Source organism: Lathyrus oleraceus, chromosome 5 (genome assembly GCF_024323335.1).
Source record: "Lathyrus oleraceus cultivar Zhongwan6 chromosome 5, CAAS_Psat_ZW6_1.0, whole genome shotgun sequence".
NCBI classification, from domain to species: domain Eukaryota; kingdom Viridiplantae; phylum Streptophyta; class Magnoliopsida; order Fabales; family Fabaceae; genus Lathyrus; species Lathyrus oleraceus.
This window is the reverse complement of record NC_066583.1, coordinates 583,992,521-584,015,037: the sequence shown is the minus strand read 5'-3', so window position 1 is coordinate 584,015,037 and position 22,517 is coordinate 583,992,521. Positions and strand designations below refer to the sequence as shown.

Below are 22,517 nucleotides of genomic sequence, written 5' to 3'. Positions count from 1 at the left end.
TTATAATAATATAATAATAAAATTATATAAATATAAGAGAATTAATTAGAATGCTAGTAACAGCTTTTAAATAAAAAATATAAAAGAATCCACAATTTATAACCATACGACATAACCACAATTCTACAAACAAAACTCAAGATCTCGTATCTTTTTCTATCTCTTTATAAATTATACTACTAATTAATGTTTCATATCTTGAAACTAAAAGTTTCCATAATATTATGGTAAATGTGTCTGAATAGTTCAATAGTTATCATAAATGTCTCATAAAGTAGGATGTAAAAGATTTAAAATTTTAAGCGATATAAATGGGAAGATTAGTTATTAATAAATCACTACATTTCCTTTTGAAGAAAAACAGACTTCTAATTACACTAACATGCCCTTTTAGTAACTAAATCAAACAGTTGTTTGAATAAAAGAAAAACAAGAGACCCTATTGTTTTGTTGAACAAACGAAAAACCAAATCCTATTTATTTTTCAAGATCTACTCATCATATCTAAATCAAATCAAATCTTTTTTGTTTGAATGGTAACTAAATCTATTACTATAAAACCACCCTGTATCGTTTAACCTAATCACACACTTAAATCTATCTCTCTTGTTCTCAATCTTTGATAAGTTTTAAAAGCTTTCAACATGAATAAACTCAAGGGGGATGAGCAATCAAACAATAATGTTATAGTTCGTCAAGTTTGGGCTTACAATCTAGAGAATGAGTTTCTTCTCATTCGTGGAATTCTACACGAATTTCATTTCATTTCGATGGATACAGAGTTTCCAGGAGTAATTTATGAATCTAAAGAGGACTCCACCGTACCTTATCACCTTCGTCGCCGGGACCCTTTAAATGATTACAATTACTTAAAGGCCAATGTTGATAATCTTAAACTCATTCAACTTGGCCTTACTTTATCTGATTCGGAAGGTAACCTCCCTGATTTTGGAACCAAAAACAAGTATATATGGGAATTTAACTTTTCTGATTTTGACATTGAAAATGATCCACACAATCAAGATTCAACTGATATGTTAAGTCATGGAGGCATTGACTTCAAGCGCAATTTCTATTATGGGGTGAATTCACTACGTTTTTCTGAATTGATGATCAGATCGGGGCTTGTCTTCAACAATTCGGTTATTTGGGTCACATTTCATGGTGCATATGATTTCGGCTATTTAATGAAGATTTTAATGCGAAGAAATCTACCAAACACTTTGGAACGTTTTTTATTTCATTTGAAAGTAATATTTAGAAACATCTATGACTTGAAACACGTGGTACATCATTGCAAAGATTTGTACGGCGGTCTCAATAAAATAGCTAATACACTCGATGTGAACCGGGTCGTTGGAAAATCGCATCAAGCCGGATCAGATAGCTTGTTGACATTGCATGTGTTCATGAAAGTTATTGATATTTATTTTATCAATAATAAAATAAAAATAAACAAACATGTTGGAGTCTTATTTGGCTTAGAAATGTAACAAATATTGACATTGAAATATATAAAACTCAATTATTTTCTTTTTGTTATTAGTATTGTTCTCTCATGATTTAAATTATATTACGTTAAACAAAATTTGTTGTATATGCTAAACGTCACTCATTTCATAATGAGAGGTATAGAATAATATTTAGCATACACAAAAATAGAAAGTGCAACATATTAAGTAGCGTCATCATGAGAAACCATTTAAGAATATAGAAAGTTGAGGTTAGTGACTTGAAGAATATCTCCTTCTCCATCATATCAGTATTAGGTCGAAAGAAACTACAAACACATCATATTCTGTAGGAACCTTCCTCAACTCTCCAATCACTTCTTTTCACTTTTCTTCATCCTGGTTGAAGATCCTTCACCACTATGGAACACATTTTAAAACTATAATAACAAAACTTGTTTGTAGAATGACATTACGACTTTGAGAATATTTGCGGTCTACATATTTCAAAGATGAACGTAACTTAAAACATTACAATTAACATAAATAAATAATAAGGAAACATGAAAAATTATAAACTATCAGATGATTCAGGACGTTTCAGCATTTTAATTATGTCGTCGATAGATTTTGAAATCTTCGTGTGTAACTCGGTCAACCCCTTAGTTATGTTAGAAGTTGTAATTCGAAGTTCTGATTGAGAGCTAGCAATCGACTATGTCGAAGCAGCTAGTGGAAGTTGTCGAGATAGTCGAATACAACATATAGTAGTGCCGAAATGTAACTTGTAATTTTGTATTTTGCATTTTATATATTTTGGACTTTGATCGATTTATATAGTTTGGGCTTGGATCTTAGTTGGCTATATAAAGGGTCTTGTATGATGTAAACATAACTACACTCAATTCTATTTTTCATAATTTAGTTTACAATTTTCTCTCTTGTCTCTCTTCTTTCTTCTGTGTCTTTCATCTTTCTTGAAAATATTTGTTCCAAAAAATTAGTATTAAGGAGCCCGATTGCGATTCAGAGAGAATTTGTAATGGAAAACTGAACAACAACATCAACGCCATTTTCAGCGAATCTACCGATTTTCAAATGAGAGAACTATGAATGATGGGTTGCGCAGATGAAGGTCATCTTCATATTTCAAGATATGTCTGAAATCGTGAACAATGGAGTACAGACATTGGAAGCGAATGCAGATGATGCTCAGCAAGCTGCGCACAAGGAACAAAGAAAGAGGATGAAGGTCATCTTCAGATTTCAAGATATGTCTGAAATCGTGAACAATGGAGTACAGACATTGGAAGCGAATGCAGATGATGCTCAGCAAGCTGCGCACAAGGAACAAAGAAAGAGGATGAAAAAGGTTTGCTTTTGATTCACCAGTGTGTGGATTCTAATGTGTTTTAGAAGATTATCAAAGAAGAACGACGAAAGGAGCGTGGGACAAGTTGAAAAACTTGTCCGGCGGAGATGAAATATTGAAAAGGGTGAAGTTGCAAACATTGAGAAAGCAATTCAAGATGACTCAGATGAAGAAAGATGAACCAGTCTCAGAATATCTTTCACGTGTGGTGTTGCTAACGAAGCAGATGAAGTTGTGTGGTGAATCATTCAACGATTTGCAGAAGATTGAGAAAGTGTTGAGATCTTTGACTGTAAAGTTTGATTACATTGTAGTGTCATTTGAAGAGTCTAAGAACCTAGCTGAGATGAAGTTAGAAGAACTTCAAGTTTTATTAGAGGCTCGTGAGATGAGGCTGAAGTAGTGTAGCTCATAAAGGGAGAAGGTGGTTGAACAAGCACTACAAGCAAGATTCATCAAGAAATATGGGAAAAAGAAGGATAAGAATCTTCCCAATGATATGAAATCAAGAAAAAACTCAAAGAATCACTATCATTCGACCAAGAAAGACATGGACAACAAGTATTATGGGAAGAAAGTTGACATGAAGGAGGTGCAGTGTTACAACTGTCAAGTATTTGTTCACTATGCTCGAAATTGTTAAAGAAAGAAGGAAGCACGAGCAGAATATAGTGATGTAGTGCAGTATGCACATACAGAAGATAGTGATTTTGATGATGTGCTACTCATGGCCAACACTCAGTCGAACACTGAGAAAATCAACATTTGGTACTAGGATTTAGGATGCAACAACCGTATGACTATCAATAAAACCTGGTTCACCAAGCTAGATGAATCAGTTCAGAAACTGATAAAGTTTGCAGATGGCAGGCACATCACATCAGGTGGAAAAGGAGATATTTTTGTTGTCAGGAAAGATGGTCGAAAAGTCAGCATCACAGATGTGTTGTATGTATCATCGATGACAAGTAACTTGATAAGTGTAAGTTAATTAGTTGAAAAAGGGTACAACATGAAGATATGAAAGAATCACATAAAGGTGTATTATAGTGATGGCAGATTGATTATGAAGGCACCATTGGCAGACAACATGACCTTCAAAATAGAGATCAACCTAGTTGATCACATGTGTCTTGCTTTGACTGAAGAAGAAGACAAGAAATGGTTGTGGAAGCATAGGTATGAACATCTAAACTTCAAAATTTTAGGTATGCTCAACCAGAAGAAGATGGTGTATGGCTTACCTCAGGTGAACGAACCAAGTCAGGTGTGTGCGGAATGTTGCAAAGTAAAGTAGGTTAGGAAAGCATTCAAGCATGAGTTGCCAATTAGGTCGAAGAATAAGCTAGAGTTAGTTCACTCTGATGTGTGTGGACCATTTGAAGTGATGTCGAATGAGGGTAAGTACTACTTTCTAGCCTTTATAGATTAATTCACTAGATATATGTGGATTTATCTTATCAAAAGGAAGAGTGAGGTATTCTCATAGTTCAAGAAGTTTAAATTGCATGTGAAAAGCACAATGGATGCAAGTTGAAGAAATTGAGAACTCATGGTGGTGGTGAATATACCTCTCAAGAATTTTCTAGATTTTGCAATGAGGAAGGTGTAAAGCATGAGGTCATTGTACCCTATACACCTCAGCATAATGGCATAACTGAGAGGAAGAATCGAAGTATACTGAACATGACTAGGAGCATGTTAAAAGCTAAAGATATGCCAAAGAGATTTTGGGCTGAAGCAGCTTCTACAGCAGTATACGTTCTAAATAGATGTCCAACAAAGAATATGGTTGAGAAGACACTTTATGAGGCTTGGACAAGTGGGAAGACGAATGTTAGTCATCTTAGAGTTTTTGGATCAATGTGCTTCAGGCATGTACCTGAACAATTGAGGAAGAAACTAGATGATCAAAGTCAGGCCATGGTGCTCATAGGTTATCATTTTACTTGTGCATACAAGCTATATTCACCAAACAATGATAAACTTGTGATCAGTCAAAATGTTTTAGTGGATAAAACCAAAGGGTGGGATTGGAGTTGTAACACCCTTCTACCCCAAACGACATAATTAAATAGATTATCAGAGTGCAACATGTAGAAGGGTTTACATTTCTTACAACATAACACTTTTATCATATCACAACATAAAACATATTATTTATTAAAATAAAAACTTCGCAGCGGACAACAACACAGTTATAATCTTTCAACATGTAACAATTCATAACAATGTTTCATTATCGTCTCAACAACATCTCAACATAATAGTCATCATAAACAACGTAATAATAATCAATTCTCTATCGAATCCCATAACCCCGGTGTCACATGACCAGAGCATTTGACTCGACTCTGTAGAATAACTCTACACTTATTCTTCAAACCTCAACAATAGCTACTCCTCTTTATCTGCACATTGCTCATCATAGATGAACATAACCACATGCAGAAGGGGTGAGAATTACATTATTAAATAATAATATAACGACAGAAATATAAACATAATATAATTCCCCTATGCCAACACAGCTCATCATAATCATCATAATCAACATACTCATGAACATCAGCAAAACAACATATCAAATGCAATGCACACACCCATGCATGACTCAACACGACTCGGTATACCCATTTTGTGACCACTACAGGATCACCACTCCCAGATTCACCACCATAGAATCCGAGTTCCCCGCAAGGAACCAAGCCTCTCAACAAGCCCGGAGTCAACATCATCATTGGAACTCAGTCCGTTCATCACTAGGCATCGGCCTTTCATGAATGCATGCACACCAAACATGCATCATCATCAACATAGCAACAACAGCATCATATAGTCATGTTATCATCATCATTAATAGCATGACATACAACTCAACAAAACAACAACAACATTACAACAATATCATATCGTTACATAACACATTTATAACTAAACACGTAAATTCAACATCGCATCATCATAAACACCTCATACACCATCATATAATCACTATTAATTGTTATAATACAATTACAGCGACTTAATAAGAGTCTCGCAACTCAACGCACTCAAAAACTCACCAACATCAACTCTGCACATCACAGTTCGCGCCGCGCAGCAGGGTTCGCGCCGCGAACTGTGCGTTACAGAACTCCTCTGGATTCTGCCCAGTTCGCGCCGCGAACTGGGCTTCGCGCCGCGAATCGCGCGCGAACAGAAGCCCTCTGCTACAGAACCCAACGCAGCTTTGCTTCTCTACTCGCTATAATTCATACCCCACGGCTAACAACTCAATATCAACATTTAACAGTCATATATACACAACATACTTCGATTATAATGCCTATAACTCAACCAGACTCACAGATCGGAGAATTTCCATCAAAACCCCAACTTTCCCAATCTCCCTAAAATCCCCAAATTCATCAACAATCCAACACATATCATGAATTTGCTCGCATATTATCATTTAATAAGGTTCAGACCCCTTACCTCTTTGGATTGAAGGAAGCTCTGAGCAATCTTTGGCCTTTTCCTCTTCCTTCTCTTTCTCTTCAGCGGTTCCTCTCTTTCTCTGACTCTGAGGCAAAATACGTGACAAAAACTTCTGAGTTCTCACTTTGGCCTCTTATATCCAATTCCACTTTCACCCTTCCACTCTTCATATTCCATTTATTTTATTTAATTAATATTAAAATAAATAACATCAATAATAATATTTCCCAATATTATTTAATAATTCCTTTTTCCTTCCAATAATCTTATTAAAATAATATTTAAATTAATCCAAATTATTCGGGGTGTTACAACTCTCCCCCACTTTAGAAGTTTTCGTCCTCGAAAACATACCTCAAGCAAATAGAGCCGGATACGACTCCTTCATCTGATCTTCACGCTCCCAAGTCAAGCTCTCACCCGCTGGACCTTCCCAAACAACTTTCACTAGAGCAATCTTCTTACCTCTCAGGGTCTTCTCTTCTCGGTCATCTATCCGAATTGGCAACACCTCAACGGTCAAATTATCTCTCACCTGGATATCATCCAACTGAACAACATGCGAAGGATCCGCAATATATTTTCTCAACTGAGATACATGAAACACATCATGCAGATTAGAAAGCGACGGCGGTAAAGCTATCCGATACGCCACTTCCCCAACCCTCTTCAAAATCTGATACGGACCCACGAACCTCGGAGTAAGCTTTCTAGACTTTAAAGCTCTACCCACACCTGTCGTCGGAGTAACTCTCAAGAACACATGATCTCCCTCTTGGAACTCAAGTGCCTTTCTTCTCTTATCATGATAACTCCTCTGACGACTCTGAGAAATCTTCATCTTCTCCTGAATCATCTTAACCCTTTCAGTCGTCTGCTGCACAATCTCAGGTCCGAGTACAACACTCTCACCTGACTCATACCAACACAATGGAGTTCTACACCTCCTACCATACAATGCTTCATATGGAGCCATACCGATACTAGCATGAAAACTATTATTATAAGTAAACTCCACCAACGGCAAATAACTATCCCAAGAACCACTCTGCTCCAACACACAAGCTCTCAACAAATCCTCCAAGGATTGGATAGTTCTTTCAGTCTGACCATCAGTCTGAGGATGATAAGCTGAACTCAATCTCAACTTAGTTCCCAACGCTTTCTGTAAACTTTCCCAAAATCTAGAAGTAAATCTGGGATCTCTATCAGACACAATGCTGGATGGAATACCATGCAGCCTCACTATCTCCTCAATATACAACTCTGCCAACTTCTCTAAAGAGTGATTAATCTTCATCGGCAAGAAATGCGCCGACTTAGTCAATCGATCCACAATCACCCAAATAGAATCATTACCTTTCACGGTCCTCGGCAATCCCGTCACAAAATCCATGGAAATGCTATCCCACTTCCATTCAGGAATCTTCAAAGGTTGCATCATACCTGTCGGTTTCTGATGTTCAATCTTTGACTTCTGACAAGTCAAACAGGCATACACAAACTTAGCAACATCTCTTTTCATACCAGCCCACCAAAACAATTTCTTCAAATCTTGATACATTTTAGTTGCACCTGGATGGATACTCAATCCACTCCTATGGCCCTCTTCAAGAATACTCTTTTTCAATTCCGGCACCTCAGGAACACAAACTCTACCTTTAAATCTCAGGATGCCATTCTCATCAATCTCAAAATTACCACCATTACCCTGGTTAACCATAGTAATATGATCAACTAGAGCGACATCAACTTGCTGACCATTCCGAATATCTTCCAGAATTCCACTAGTCAACTTCAGCATACCCAACTTTACGCTATCAGCGGAAACTTCACAACCCAAACTCATATCACGGAACTGTTCAATTAACTCAAGCTCCCGAACCATCATCATAGACATATGTAGAGACTTTCTACTCAGTGCATCTGCAACTACATTAGCCTTACCGGGATGATAACTCAATTCAAAGTCAAAATCCTTCAGTAATTCTAACCACCTTCTCTGCCTCATATTTAACTCTTTCTGATCAAACAGATACTTCAGACTCTTGTGATCACTGAACACTTCGAATCTGGAACCATACAAATAATGCCTCCACATTTTCAACACAAATACAACAGCTGCAAGTTCTAGGTCATGCGTAGGATAATTCCTCTCATGAACTTTCAACTGTCTAGAAGCATAAGCTACAACTTTACCATTCTGCATCAAAACACCACCAAGACCCATCAAAGAAGCATCACAATAAACAACGAAGGACTCACCAGGATTAGGCAAGATCAACACTGGAGCACTGGTCAACCGCCTCTTCAACTCAACAAAACTCGCTTCACAAGCTGCATCCCACACATACACTTGACCCTTCTTAGTCAACTGCGTCAACGGCAATGCCAACTTAGAGAAGCCCTCAATAAATCTACGATAATAACCCGCTAACCCCAGAAAACTACGTATCTCAGTAGCAGACTTCGGAGTCTCCCACTGTGATACAGCATCAACTTTAGCAGGATCAACAGAAATCCCACCACCCGAAATCACATGGCCAAGGAAACTCACTTCCTTCAACCAGAACTCACATTTAGATAACTTTGCATATAATTTCTTTTCTCTTAACACCTGCAAAACCATTCTCAGATGTCCTGTATGCTCTTCTTCCGTCTTAGAATATATCAATATATCATCTATGAACACCACAACAAAATTATCAAGGTACGGATGAAATATACGATTCATATATTCCATAAACACACCTGGAGCATTAGACACACCGAACGGCATCACAGTGTATTCATAATGACCATACCTCGTACGGAAAGCAGTCTTCGCAATATCCCCTGACTTCACTCGGATCTGATGATAACCCGAACGCAAATCAATCTTACTGAAAACATGAGCTCCAACCAACTGGTCCATCAAATCATCAATCCTCGGCAATGGATACCGATTCTTGATAGTCACCTTATTCAACTGCCGATAATCGACACACAACCTCATCGTACCTTCTTTCTTCTTCACTAACAATACTGGTGCACCCCAAGGAGAAACACTTGGACGCACAAACTTCTTCTCAAGCAATTCCTCAAGTTGCTTCTTCAGTTCAACTAATTCAGTTGCCGACATTCTATAAGGAGACATCGATACTGGACTCGTACCTGGCACTAAGTCAATGGCAAATTCGACTTCACGTTCTGGAGGTAAATCACTTACATCCTCCGGAAACACATCCTGAAATTCACAGACAACAGGCAAATCTACACTCACCACTTTCTTATCCGCTTGCAGAGACGCAAATAAAGCGAATATCTGAGCTTCACCTTTCACAATTTCCCCCACCTGCCTAGCAGATAGAAATCTTGCCTCATCATTCTCACCAACTTCAGAAAACCGCACCGTCTTCCTATAGCAGTTGATAAACACGCCATAGAATTCTAGCCAATTCATTCCCAGAATAATATCAATTTGGTGCAAGGGCAAGCACACCAAATCAACCACGAACTCTCTCTCAAAGATCGTCAAATGACAACCTCGACAGACAACAGAAGTCTTCACAGAACCATTAGCAGGAGTATCTATCACCATACTTCCGCCTAGGGACGACATAATCACACCAATCCTGGTCGCACACTCATACGAAATGAACGAATGAGTGGCACCAGTGTCAACAATAGCAAGCAATTCAACATTATTAATCAAGCAAGTACCTTTAATCAGATTATCTTCTTTAGGAGCTTCAGCCCCACTCAGAGCAAACACCCTACCAGTAGTATGAGCTGCAGTAGCCGCCTTCTTCGGTTTCGAGCACTGCGAACTGATATGGCCTTTCTCGCCACAATTAAAACATGTCGGACCAGCATCCTTACATTCAGTAACTCTATGACCAGCCTGACCGCATCGGAAACATCTCAGCACTTTCTTGGTACAGCTATCAGCACGGTGGCCTGGCTCGCCACACTTGAAACATTTACCAGCTATGGAAGATCCTCCCCCACTTGGCTTCTTCTCATCTACCACTTTCTGCTTACCTTTACCATTCGGAGATGTATAAGGACTACCACGATCCTTATTCTTCTTCTCACTAAGACTCTTGTAATGAGCAGTCCTAGCCTTGCTATCTTCATCAAATATCCTGCACTTATTAACCAGTGTAGGAAACCTACGAATCTCCTGGTAACCAATGCCTTGTTTGATCTCGGGACGCAACCCGTTCTCAAACTTGACACACTTGGATCCCTCAGCACCAGCATCATTATAATGAGGACAATACTGCACCAGCTCCTCAAACTTCGAAGCGTAATCGGCAACAGACATGTTACCCTGTTTCAGTTCTAGAAATTCCATCTCCTTCTTACATCGCACATCAGCAGGAAAATATTTCTCCAGAAAGACCGTCTTGAACCTTTCCCAAGTCATCTCAGCACCTGGTACTGAAATTCTCTGGCGAGTGTTATCCCACCAGTTTTCAGCCTCTTCAGATAACATATGCGTACCAAACTGCACTTTCTGTGCTTCAGTACACGTCATTACCCGGAAAATCTTCTCAATTTCCCTCAGCCAAATCTGAGCACCATCTGGATCATAGCGCCCTTTGAATGTAGGAGGGTTATTCTTCAGAAACCTTCCCAAATTCTTAAACTCGTCGACCGGCGGATTCTGCTGCGCCTGCATAGCCTGCGCTATAGCAGCCAAAGCCTCAGCAATCGCACAGTCATTTTCTCCAGCCATACTCTACACAACACAACCACAACCGTTAAATATCGACAGTGTCATTTACACTAATCGACCAACAGGGAAAACATCACATTATGACTCGACTGGACTGACCATGCTCTGATACCACTAATGTAACACCCTTCTACCCCAAACGACATAATTAAATAGATTATCAGAGTGCAACATGTAGAAGGGTTTACATTTCTTACAACATAACACTTTTATCATATCACAACATAAAACATATTATTTATTAAAATAAAAACTTCGCAGCGGACAACAACACAGTTATAATCTTTCAACATGTAACAATTCATAACAATGTTTCATTATCGTCTCAACAACATCTCAACATAATAGTCATCATAAACAACGTAATAATAATCAATTCTCTATCGAATCCCATAACCCCGGTGTCACATGACCAGAGCATTTGACTCGACTCTGTAGAATAACTCTACACTTATTCTTCAAACCTCAACAATAGCTACTCCTCTTTATCTGCACATTGCTCATCATAGATGAACATAACCACATGCAGAAGGGGTGAGAATTACATTATTAAATAATAATATAACGACAGAAATATAAACATAATATAATTCCCCTATGCCAACACAACTCATCATAATCATCATAATCAACATACTCATGAACATCAGCAAAACAACATATCAAATGCAATGCACACACCCATGCATGACTCAACACGACTCGGTATACCCATTTTGTGACCACTACAGGATCACCACTCCCAGATTCACCACCATAGAATCCGAGTTCCCCGCAAGGAACCAAGCCTCTCAACAAGCCCGGAGTCAACATCATCATTGGAACTCAGTCCGTTCATCACTAGGCATCGGCCTTTCATGAATGCATGCACACCAAACATGCATCATCATCAACATAGCAACAACAGCATCATATAGTCATGTTATCATCATCATTAATAGCATGACATACAACTCAACAAAACAACAACAACATTACAACAATATCATATCGTTACATAACACATTTATAACTAAACACGTAAATTCAACATCGCATCATCATAAACACCTCATACACCATCATATAATCACTATTAATTGTTATAATACAATTACAGCGACTTAATAAGAGTCTCGCAACTCAACGCACTCAAAAACTCACCAACATCAACTCTGCACATCACAGTTCGCGCCGCGCAGCAGGGTTCGCGCCGCGAACTGTGCGTTACAGAACTCCTCTGGATTCTGCCCAGTTCGCGCCGCGAACTGGGCTTCGCGCCGCGAATCGCGCGCGAACAGAAGCCCTCTGCTACAGAACCCAACGCAGCTTTGCTTCTCTACTCGCTATAATTCATACCCCACGGCTAACAACTCAATATCAACATTTAACAGTCATATATACACAACATACTTCGATTATAATGCCTATAACTCAACCAGACTCACAGATCGGAGAATTTCCATCAAAACCCCAACTTTCCCAATCTCCCTAAAATCCCCAAATTCATCAACAATCCAACACATATCATGAATTTGCTCGCATATTATCATTTAATAAGGTTCAGACCCCTTACCTCTTTGGATTGAAGGAAGCTCTGAGCAATCTTTGGCCTTTTCCTCTTCCTTCTCTTTCTCTTCAGCGGTTCCTCTCTTTCTCTGACTCTGAGGCAAAATACGTGACAAAAACTTCTGAGTTCTCACTTTGGCCTCTTATATCCAATTCCACTTTCACCCTTCCACTCTTCATATTCCATTTATTTTATTTAATTAATATTAAAATAAATAACATCAATAATAATATTTCCCAATATTATTTAATAATTCCTTTTTCCTTCCAATAATCTTATTAAAATAATATTTAAATTAATCCAAATTATTCGGGGTGTTACAGGAGTCAAGGGTCACTTTGATAGGAGTTAGATACAATGACAACAGTGTTTGAAGAAGATCAATAAAATGAAGTCCCAACTAATTGAAATGAAGAACAACATGAGCAAAATGTTAGAAGATCGACTAGAGAAAGAAGTGAGTCGACAAGGCTAGCTGAATAAGAGAGATTTCCATATCAAGCAGTCAGTGAAGATGGTGAGGTAATAGAAGAAGCAATGATTATGGATTATCAATGCATTTTGATGCACATCCTTCTATAATTGTACTTAGGCATTTATATACTTTATTTTTCTTATTTTAATGTTTTATTATGTTTTTAGATTTAAGTTCATGATTGCCTTTAATCTATTTTCGTTTGCTATTTTCAGTTTTAGCGGTTATTTGATACCTATTCACTGTTCAGATCACAACTTGAGCTACTGAATATCGTTTTGGGCATTCTGACATGCGTTGGAAAGCTAAGAGAAAGAGATAAAACATTTGTGTTGAAGACAAAAGCTGATTCGAAGTGTGGAAATCTCAAAAAATTCATTGAAGTTTCGTACTTTAGGAAATAATTTCTGTTGGGCCATTTATTGGGCCGAATTTAGGTTTTCCAACCCAATTTGAATTATAAGTGCAACCCTTATTTTGTTTAAAAGGAGAAGCTGTTGCACTGTATCATTTTACACCTGATTAACCATTACTTTTTGTTTTGTGCGATCATGAAGATGAACTAATCTTCTAGAGTCAATCTGTTGTAACGGAATTTCCAATGCTTGAGGTTTTTATCCTATCAATTTAATTTTGTTTCCCTTTCAATTCTATTATATGAAAATTCATTTGCTTAATATGTATTTTATGAAATAGTTTTGGTTTGTTAAGGCTCATTAAGATGTCATCTTTTACACCTATAATTTTACTTGTTTTTACTAACTATTCATTTTTCTTTTGATGAAAACATAATTTAATAGTATGAATGATAAGTGTTTTTATTTCTTTTTTAAAATAAAAAAACAAGCATTTTATTTTCAAAGGATAAATGAAAGTAAAAAATCTAAAATTGGTTCCTTGACTAAGATAGAGAATTTTGGTACAAATTTAGTTGCTTACTTTTTTAGTGTGCTAGATGGATACTGTTGAAATTAGTTGTCAAATCTCACTTCAACATTACCCATAAATTCAAATTCATCTAACTTACACAAGTTTCTAACAATTTTTCAAATCATTTTCAAAAAAACATGATTAAACCTTCGATCAACTTCGAGTTTCTTTTTTCGCTTTTTTGAAGCTTTGAAAATCTTTTCTCAATAATTTACCGATTGAAAAAGAATTTGGGCGGAAGTAATTTTCCTCTTCTTTCCCGAATATTCATGTGATGGTCGCACTTAGCCTATTGTTTGAACATTCGTTGATTGCTTCAAAACACTTTTAAAGAAAAAAATTAAGTTTATTCTTTCGTGGATGAAAAAAATTGAGGCGGAAGTAATTTTCTTCTCCTTTCTCGAGTATTCGTGTAATGGCCCTACTTAGCCTACCGTTCGAATACTGGTTTTAGCCCTGGAAAGACTACAAAAATCTCTTTTCATAAATGAGTATGCTTTATCCATTTCGATGCAAAACAAACAAAGACTTCATCCTCCAAGAGCGAGCAACAAGTAAAGGTTTAACCGCTCAAATGCGATATAAACAACACTTTTTAAAAGCAACCAACAAATAGTTCTTTTACTATAAAGAACTATGTAGACTTGAGTTCTCCATTGCACCTGGAGATACACAGGAGCATGATTTTCAAATCTTGTCAGGCGCATTAATAAAAAACCCTAAAAATCTTTTCTTTCTTCTTCTTGCTCAATAAGTCGAATAAAACAACTTACTTAAGCTAACATTCAATCGCAAGTTTAACTAAAAGGTTCACGTTGAGTACAACACACATGAGGGATGCTAATACCTTCCTCTTTCCATAATCGATTCCCGAACCCGAATATGGTTGCGACGGTTGATCAATCACCATTTCTGTTATAGTTATTATCATTTTAATAGGTGAAAGTATGTGTGTTATTTACATTTTCCATAAAGATTGATTGGTTTATATCTCAGTTTCTTTAATTTTTGTATTTTTATGTGTTTTAATTATTTTCTGGTATTTTTGATCTTTTTGGGAAGGTTGACGTGTTTTTTCGGAAAAGGAATTCAACAAATTTTCAGAAAGATTCACAAAGTATATTTTTCAGCATGTTGCACATCATGATAGGTGTGTGGTATTTTGATTATATCTAGAGCTTCATAATTTGGAATGACGTGGGACCAATGAAAAATGAAAACTAACACCAAAGGCTACAACTTTCGTTAAGACACCAAATGCTAATTCAGAATTTTCTTCCCATACGCATGTCAACTTGCTCACACCTGTATCAGGTCTGAAAAAATGTGTGTTTCTGCCCATACGCGTATGACCTGCCCCCAAACACCCCCACACGCAACCATACGCGTATGGGGGATCCAGTATTGCAAAAAAAGCTCTGTTTGACGTATTTAAAGCCAGAAAGTAATTTTTTAAAGTTTGGACTTGATTTTTAACGACATAAGGAGATTTAGGAGTGGGAGAACACAGTGGAAGCGAGGTGAAGCGTAATCTTCAAGGATTTTCACCATTGAAGACCTCTTCATCTTCAATCTTTGCAATGTTTCTTTTTATTAGAATGAGTAGCTAAGCACCATAGTGCTAGGGATGGATACCTGAGATTGATTCTGTTGATAACTCTTATTTGAACCTTGTATTGAATTACCTTTTATTTTCTAATAAATTTATTTCTTTTCTAAGTTAAATTATTTCTCTCATGGAAAAATTGAGGATGATTTACGGTTATATGTTAGGCATGGCTGTCAACAATAATGCTTGGTGGAAATATTTTATCTTAAACATCACTTAGGACTAGGGATACCATTTAGAAACCTATATGCTTTGATAGACTAAAGTATATTTTCTTGATAATTGAATGCTTAAATTCCTCTATAATTTAGTATGGACATATGAGTTAATTTGAATGTTTAAAGGTTTACTCACTAACGAAATAGGAGTAGATACACTTGAGAATGGTAATATGTGAAGATAAAGTAAGTTGATACAAGGTCAAGTGAGGATTATTAACGAGTTCATGATCAAACCCTAATTCCTAACACACTTTACTCATATTGCTTTCTACTCTATTTTAATTTTGCTTTTGTTTAATATTGTTCACTACAAACCCAATTCGAAACCCCTGATTGCTTTTGTTTAACTATAAATAAACGTGAACTATGTATCATTAAGCAATTCTTAAGATCCATACTTGTGATTTCTCATTATTACCAGATTGACATATTAGTACACTTGCTAATTTACCGATCAAGTTTTTGGCGCCGTTGTCAAGGACTGCCAAAGATTATAGAGTTTACAATTTTAGTTTTTAGTTGAAATTTTGTTGCTCTGCATTAAAATTTTTGTTTTAAGTTTATTTTTATTATATTATTATAAAAAAAGGTCGAGTTATTGTTGCTTCATGAATTCTTCTATACTTTGCTACTAATATAGTGTCTGAGTTTTGTATTCATGTATTATTTTGATACATTGCCACATGTATCTCCTGCATGTTGGTCACCTGATTCAGGAATCACTTTGGAAGAGGCGGCTAAATTTTTTAAAGCATATAAGAGGGAGGTAAGAATTCTTATGAATGAATGTAAGGAAGTTAACTTTTATCCAAATAGGTTTATTTGGCAAGAGTTAAGGTTAGAATAAGAATATGTGAAAGAAGAAGAAAAATGCATGACATCAGTTGAAAAAGATGCGTTAAGAATAAAAGAAATTGAGGTAAACAAGAAATACTGGAAAGGAGAAAGAAGGCAACTTAAATATGATCTAGTTCTTGATGAAAGTGAAAATATAGCAATCTGTGAAGATGTGGGTATCCAAAAACAAAATCTTCAACAAAAGAGTATCTCTAAAAACTATTTTAACAGCAAGGCAGATGAAAGGCAAAAAATTAACAAAGTATTGGATGTAATTTATGCCTTGTTCACTATAATCAAACTGAAAATGATTTGGAAGCAACATCATCAATATTTGAAGTTCATGACATTGCTACCAAACAAAATAAAGAAAAAATATGACGTGTTCTTTATGTCATATATGCCACATGTCACACCCCGATTTTGACCATGAATCGCCGATTCAATACATACATCATAGCATTTACATCTATGCATAGCATAACATGCATTTCATACTGCACAGTGCCTAAAGTGTTAGTCGAAATAAATTTTAGAATCTACAGGCAAACCAGTCTAATCAATTTTCAAATGTGCGTCGAATCAGCGGGTGAAAAATTTCCAAATGTGTTTGGTGTTTATGTTTTCCCTGAGCCTTTCTAGTCATCCCATATATCATTGTTATCCTTTGTATACCTAATTTGAGCATGTAACCCATTATTTTTAAATTCAACACATCATTATCCCCCCAAACACTTCTTGTTTAGAGTTTTTGTGTATTATTTTTGGATCTGTGTTTCATTCTAAGTTTGGGGTAGTTGTTGAAATAGCAACCTTTAAGTCTGGGGTGGCTATTCAACATTGATAAAGGTGAGTGCATCTGGGAAAAAAGAGACAATATCTTTGCACTGAAAAATCGTCCAAAAATATATTTTGTCTTGCACAGAACTACATGGCTTTGAATTCCTCTTCGCACTTGAGGATACTTAGGAGAAAGACCCTCAATCTTGTCAAGCACCCTAATAAAAAACTCTTTTCGGCCTTTTCTTTTTCAACATTTTAATAACTTGAACAAAGTAAATAACAAAAGCTAACATTCTAATTCCAAGTCTAACTAAATGGTTTCCGTTGAGTAAAATGTATGTGAGGGCTACTAATACATTTCCCTTGCGTAATCGACTCCCGAACTCGAACTTGGTTGTGACGGCCATTTTCTTTTTCTTTAAAGGGTTTTATCGATATTTTCATTTTCCTTCTTTTGAATAAATAAAATTCGGTGACGATTTTATTCAGTCATTCCGCAAGCGCGCAAACGCTCGTAAGGGCGTATTTTTCGTGATGTGACATACTTTATTTTGTTATACTCTGGATGGCTGGCATGTGTGTCAAGTCTAATGTATCCTTATCTCTCGAGCGAGCGATGCGCCAATTTGGGTATATTCAGATTATTCATAGACACCCCTTAGAATCAACTTCTCCCATCATCTGCCACATATAATTTCATGTGATACTTAATAATTTTGAGAGTCACTTGATATCAAGGAGTATCGCAGGGTGTCAAATCTTGTACAATGAGCTTATATTGACGGCTACATGACATGGTTCAATAGGGTGTCACACCCTATCATGACACTAGATGCTCCTGGAAGGCCACTATAACACCCTAAATTTTGCTCACCTCTTTACTATTATATGAATTTTAGTTGCATTCTACTTCAAATGAGTGAGATATCTTAGTTGGTAATGTAATGAGTGTGTTAGGCATAAGATCCTGGATCAAATCCTACCGGAATCTTTAATGTCATTTTCTCTCATTTCTAAAATTTTATTGTTTTATGTATTTTTTACCCCTTCTTCTTCTTTTTATTATTATTTTTATTATTATTACTATTATTATTATTATTATTATTATTATTATCGTCATTCTTATCACAATATTATTATTATTATTATTATGAAAATAATAAAAACTATTTGCTCTTAATTATTTCTATTAAATTACTACTAATTAAATAATAGTAATAAAAAGTTATAAACATTATTTTGAGTCATTGCTAATTGTTTTAGAAAAATAAAATAAAAATCCTATATTTATTATTTATCATTATTATGAAAAGTAAATATTATCATTATTTAATATTTATTTCTCCTTTTGTATATTACATTTATTTGCATTATATAAAAAAATTATTTTATTTTATTATTTTTTCTTTCTTTCTAAATTTCATTTTTTTAGCATTTTTTCAATAATTTTTGTTTTATTTATTTTTTATGCATTTTAGTCCAAGAAGAGTAAAAAAATGAAAAAATTTTATCATTTATTTTCCTTTTTATTTTTATTGTTATTAATTATTTTGTTTTTTTTACTATCCTTATTTTTATGTTCAATTATAGTGCTTCATTATATATTATTTCTATCATGTTATTATTAGTTATTACCAAAAACTAAAAAGAGAGTTTTTTAGTTATTATTAGAAACCAAAAAAAGAGAGTTTTTTTTGCTTGTTAGAAAATCTTTTGTTATTTTATTACTATAAGGAAAAGAAGAAAAAATATTGTTATCATTAATTATTATTAATTATTGCTTTATTTTTGTTATTAGGAAACCAAGTATTCCATAAAATTAGAAAAAATACGTGTTTCTAAATATGGTTTCTGAGTAAAAAATCAAATGGGAATCAAATTCCCATTTAAGATAAATGTTCTAAAATCATATCCAAAAATTAAATCAAATTACTTCTCACTCAACCCATTTTAAAACCATCCCATAATCAAAATAGAAAAATAAATCCCATAATTAACAACAATAAAATTGAGATTGTAATTTTTTTCATTATAAAAAGGGAGAGAGTTCCACACCCTGAAAAAAGAGATACACGTAAAAAAAAAATAGAACCTACACTTTTCATAACCATTTTTTCCATCCTATCAACACTAAACATAACAACAATTAACCCTCCTCCATAAACTCTACTTTTTACCTCCATTCAACACTACAAATTATTCATCATCAACAACATAAAACAACTCACACAACCAAACCTCATCTACACCACACTCATCAACATCCAATCAAACTTCCACCATTTTCCTGTTGAATTGTAATTCTTTGTGTCGAAGCAGGTTGCTCGATAGAACAAGGATGTGTCGAATAGTCTAGTCTATCGAGTTGTATTAGTGTGTCGAAGTGTCAAAGCATGTTGCTTCACACAGGATTTCGACTTAGGCCTATTTTTAGAAGTGTTAACTAGTTTGGACTTTTATAGTTTTTGACTTTGGCTTAGGGAGTAAGCTACCCCAAGTCTATAAATAGAGGGCGTAACCCCTATTCTTAAAATAAATCGTAATATTGCATTCATAGAATTTTATAGTTGCAAAGTGAATAAAGAAATTTTCCACAGGTTGTGGGCAGAGAGAAAACTTTGTAGAAGATATTCTTCTTCTTCTCCAATGTTCTTTTCTTTCTTTCTCAGTCGTTCTTTTATTTTCATTGTCATTGCATGGTTGATAACAATCTTGTTCATCAAGATTGATAGAAATTCTCCATAGGTTGTGGTGAATTTCCAACATCTAATATTAGGAGGTCCGGTTTGAGCGATTCGTGGGAAGAAAATCATGATGGCAATGAATCATCCAAACGGGCATTTTCCAACCAATCTTTTGATTCTCAAGAATAATAATTATGAGAATTGGTGCAAGCAGATGAAGGTTGTGTTATGTTATCAAGACCTTTGGGATCTTGTGAAGAAAGGAGTAACAACGCTTGTAGAAAACCCGACATATCAAGAAAGGGTTGCATATAAAGAATTGAAAAAGAAAGATTATAGCTCTCTTTATAATCCATCAATGTGTTGATTCAGATAACTTTGAAAAATGTTAGTGATGTAGAGTCAGCGAAAGAAGCATGGGAAATTCTGGAGCAGTCGTTTGGAGGCATGGAGAAGGTAAAAGAGGTGAGGTTACAAACTCACAAAAGGACGTATGAATTACTTCAGATGGAAGACAATGAAAGCATAACTGATTTCTTCACTAAGGTTACAAAACTGGTGAATCAAATCAAGGTATATGGATAAGTGTTGACATCAAGATTTTTTATTGGAAAGATCTTGAGGTCGTTGGCTCCAAAGTTCGACCACGTGGTAGTAGCCATAGAAGAGTCGAAAGATTTGTTAAAACTGACAAAGGAAGAGCTTCAAGGGACACTTGAATCTTATGAACAAACAATGAATGAAAGAGCTGCAGGAAATTCGAAGAGTGATGTGGCTTTGTAGGCGCAATCATCAAAATAAAGGAAATGCAAAGGAAGTTGGAATGACAACAAAGGCAGAAAAGGCTACAATGATTTGACTGGTCAAAATCAACAAGGAAACTGGTCGAATCAGAGAAAACCTTGGAACTAAGGAAACCAAAGAGGTGGTGATGCATGTAGAGGAAGATGTGATTATCAAAATCCAGATAAGAGTCACATTTAGTGTTACAATTGTCAAAAGCATGGTCACTATTCTAGTGATTATCTAGAAAAGTAAAAGAATCAAGAAACTGATGCAAAGGTAGCGAAACATGAAGAAGAAGAGATGTTGCTGATGGTTACAATGAGAGATGAAGAGAGATCCAAGGACCAGTGGTACTTTGACTCAGGATGCTCATCACACATGTCTGGAAGGAAAGATTAGTTTGTCAACATAAAGCCCTCAATGAAAAACATGGTGAAAATTTATCTGTATGTTCGAGAATTTATTTTGGCTGGCATTTTAGGTGTTATTTATGAGGAAATGCATGTCATGCTATACAACTGATGCAAACTGAAAATAACATCGAATGTATGAAAATTTTAAAATGCCCGGACAAAATTGGGGTAAGACAATATGGAAGCATGATCATAACAATATCAAACATGGTATGTAAACACATATGCACAACATATGAACATGAACAAAGATACTGTTGGTGTAAGCCCTAGAGGCCAATACTTTTTGTACCTATATCGAAATATTTATTAATAATAAAATGCTTTTTCTTTATTATGTTTGTTTAATAAAGTCCCTAGAATAGCTAGTCCGTTTAATGTATCAAGTGTGGCTTAATCATGAGATACCATTAAACATAAGGACACTATTCTTAAAGTATCCGTAGTTGAGCTTTGTTGCAAAGTGGGATAACATTAAAGCATTAAGACTATTATGTATATATACTGATGATCACATCTCATGGATCATGGATAAGGAGTTATCAAGTCTTAAACATAGGTATGAATATTAAGAGTAATATTTATACTGGATTGACCCGCTATGAGAATACTATATACAATGTTATGCAAAGTGTCATAAGTTATTCTCATGGTGATAGTGGTCTATACCACCCTTTGACCTGAAACCACTATGGACCCTAGATGTAAAGTCGACTGCCTTATTGCTGATCAAATGTTATCCGTGAAGGTGAGAAAAACAAGAAAGGGGGGTTTGAATTGTTTGGAAAAATAAGCGCTTTTCAAAATGAAAAACCACACAATGATTTTATACTGGTTCGCTTATAACACAAAGCTACTCCAGTCCACCCGGCCAAGGTGATTTCGCCTTCAACAAGGACTTAATCCACTAATCTTGAAAGATTACAAACAACGTCTAAGATAAAAATCTCTTAGCCCTCTCAAGTATACAGACTACACAGAGTCACTTGAGGAAATCAACAAACAATATATGAAAGATTAATGTAATCTAGAATGCTTCTAAGAAAGCAAGTATTACAAAATTAAGAACAAGAGTTTTTCACGTAATAAGCAAAAGCTTCGTGAAGATAGAGAGCAAGAGTGTTTTTCTTGTTGATGTTTCAGTATAATTTTTCCTCGTATGTGTGTGGTTGAAATGTTGATTTGCAATCCTTTATATAGATCA

The 22,517-nt window shown here is 35.5% G+C and overlaps 1 protein-coding gene across 1 annotated transcript in view; it reads left to right on the top strand.

Moving 5' to 3' along the window:
• The first annotated feature begins 638 nt into the window (after positions 1 to 638).
• The window catches only part of LOC127083304 (uncharacterized), a 45,591-nt gene continuing 23,712 nt past the window's right edge, over positions 639 to 22,517 (top strand). The window contains exons 1-2 of the mRNA XM_051023607.1: positions 639 to 1,489; positions 16,714 to 16,723. Coding sequence (XP_050879564.1) covers positions 645 to 1,489; positions 16,714 to 16,723 — 855 coding nt within the window. The 5' untranslated portion in view covers positions 639 to 644. The remainder of the gene's footprint in view (positions 1,490 to 16,713; positions 16,724 to 22,517) is intronic.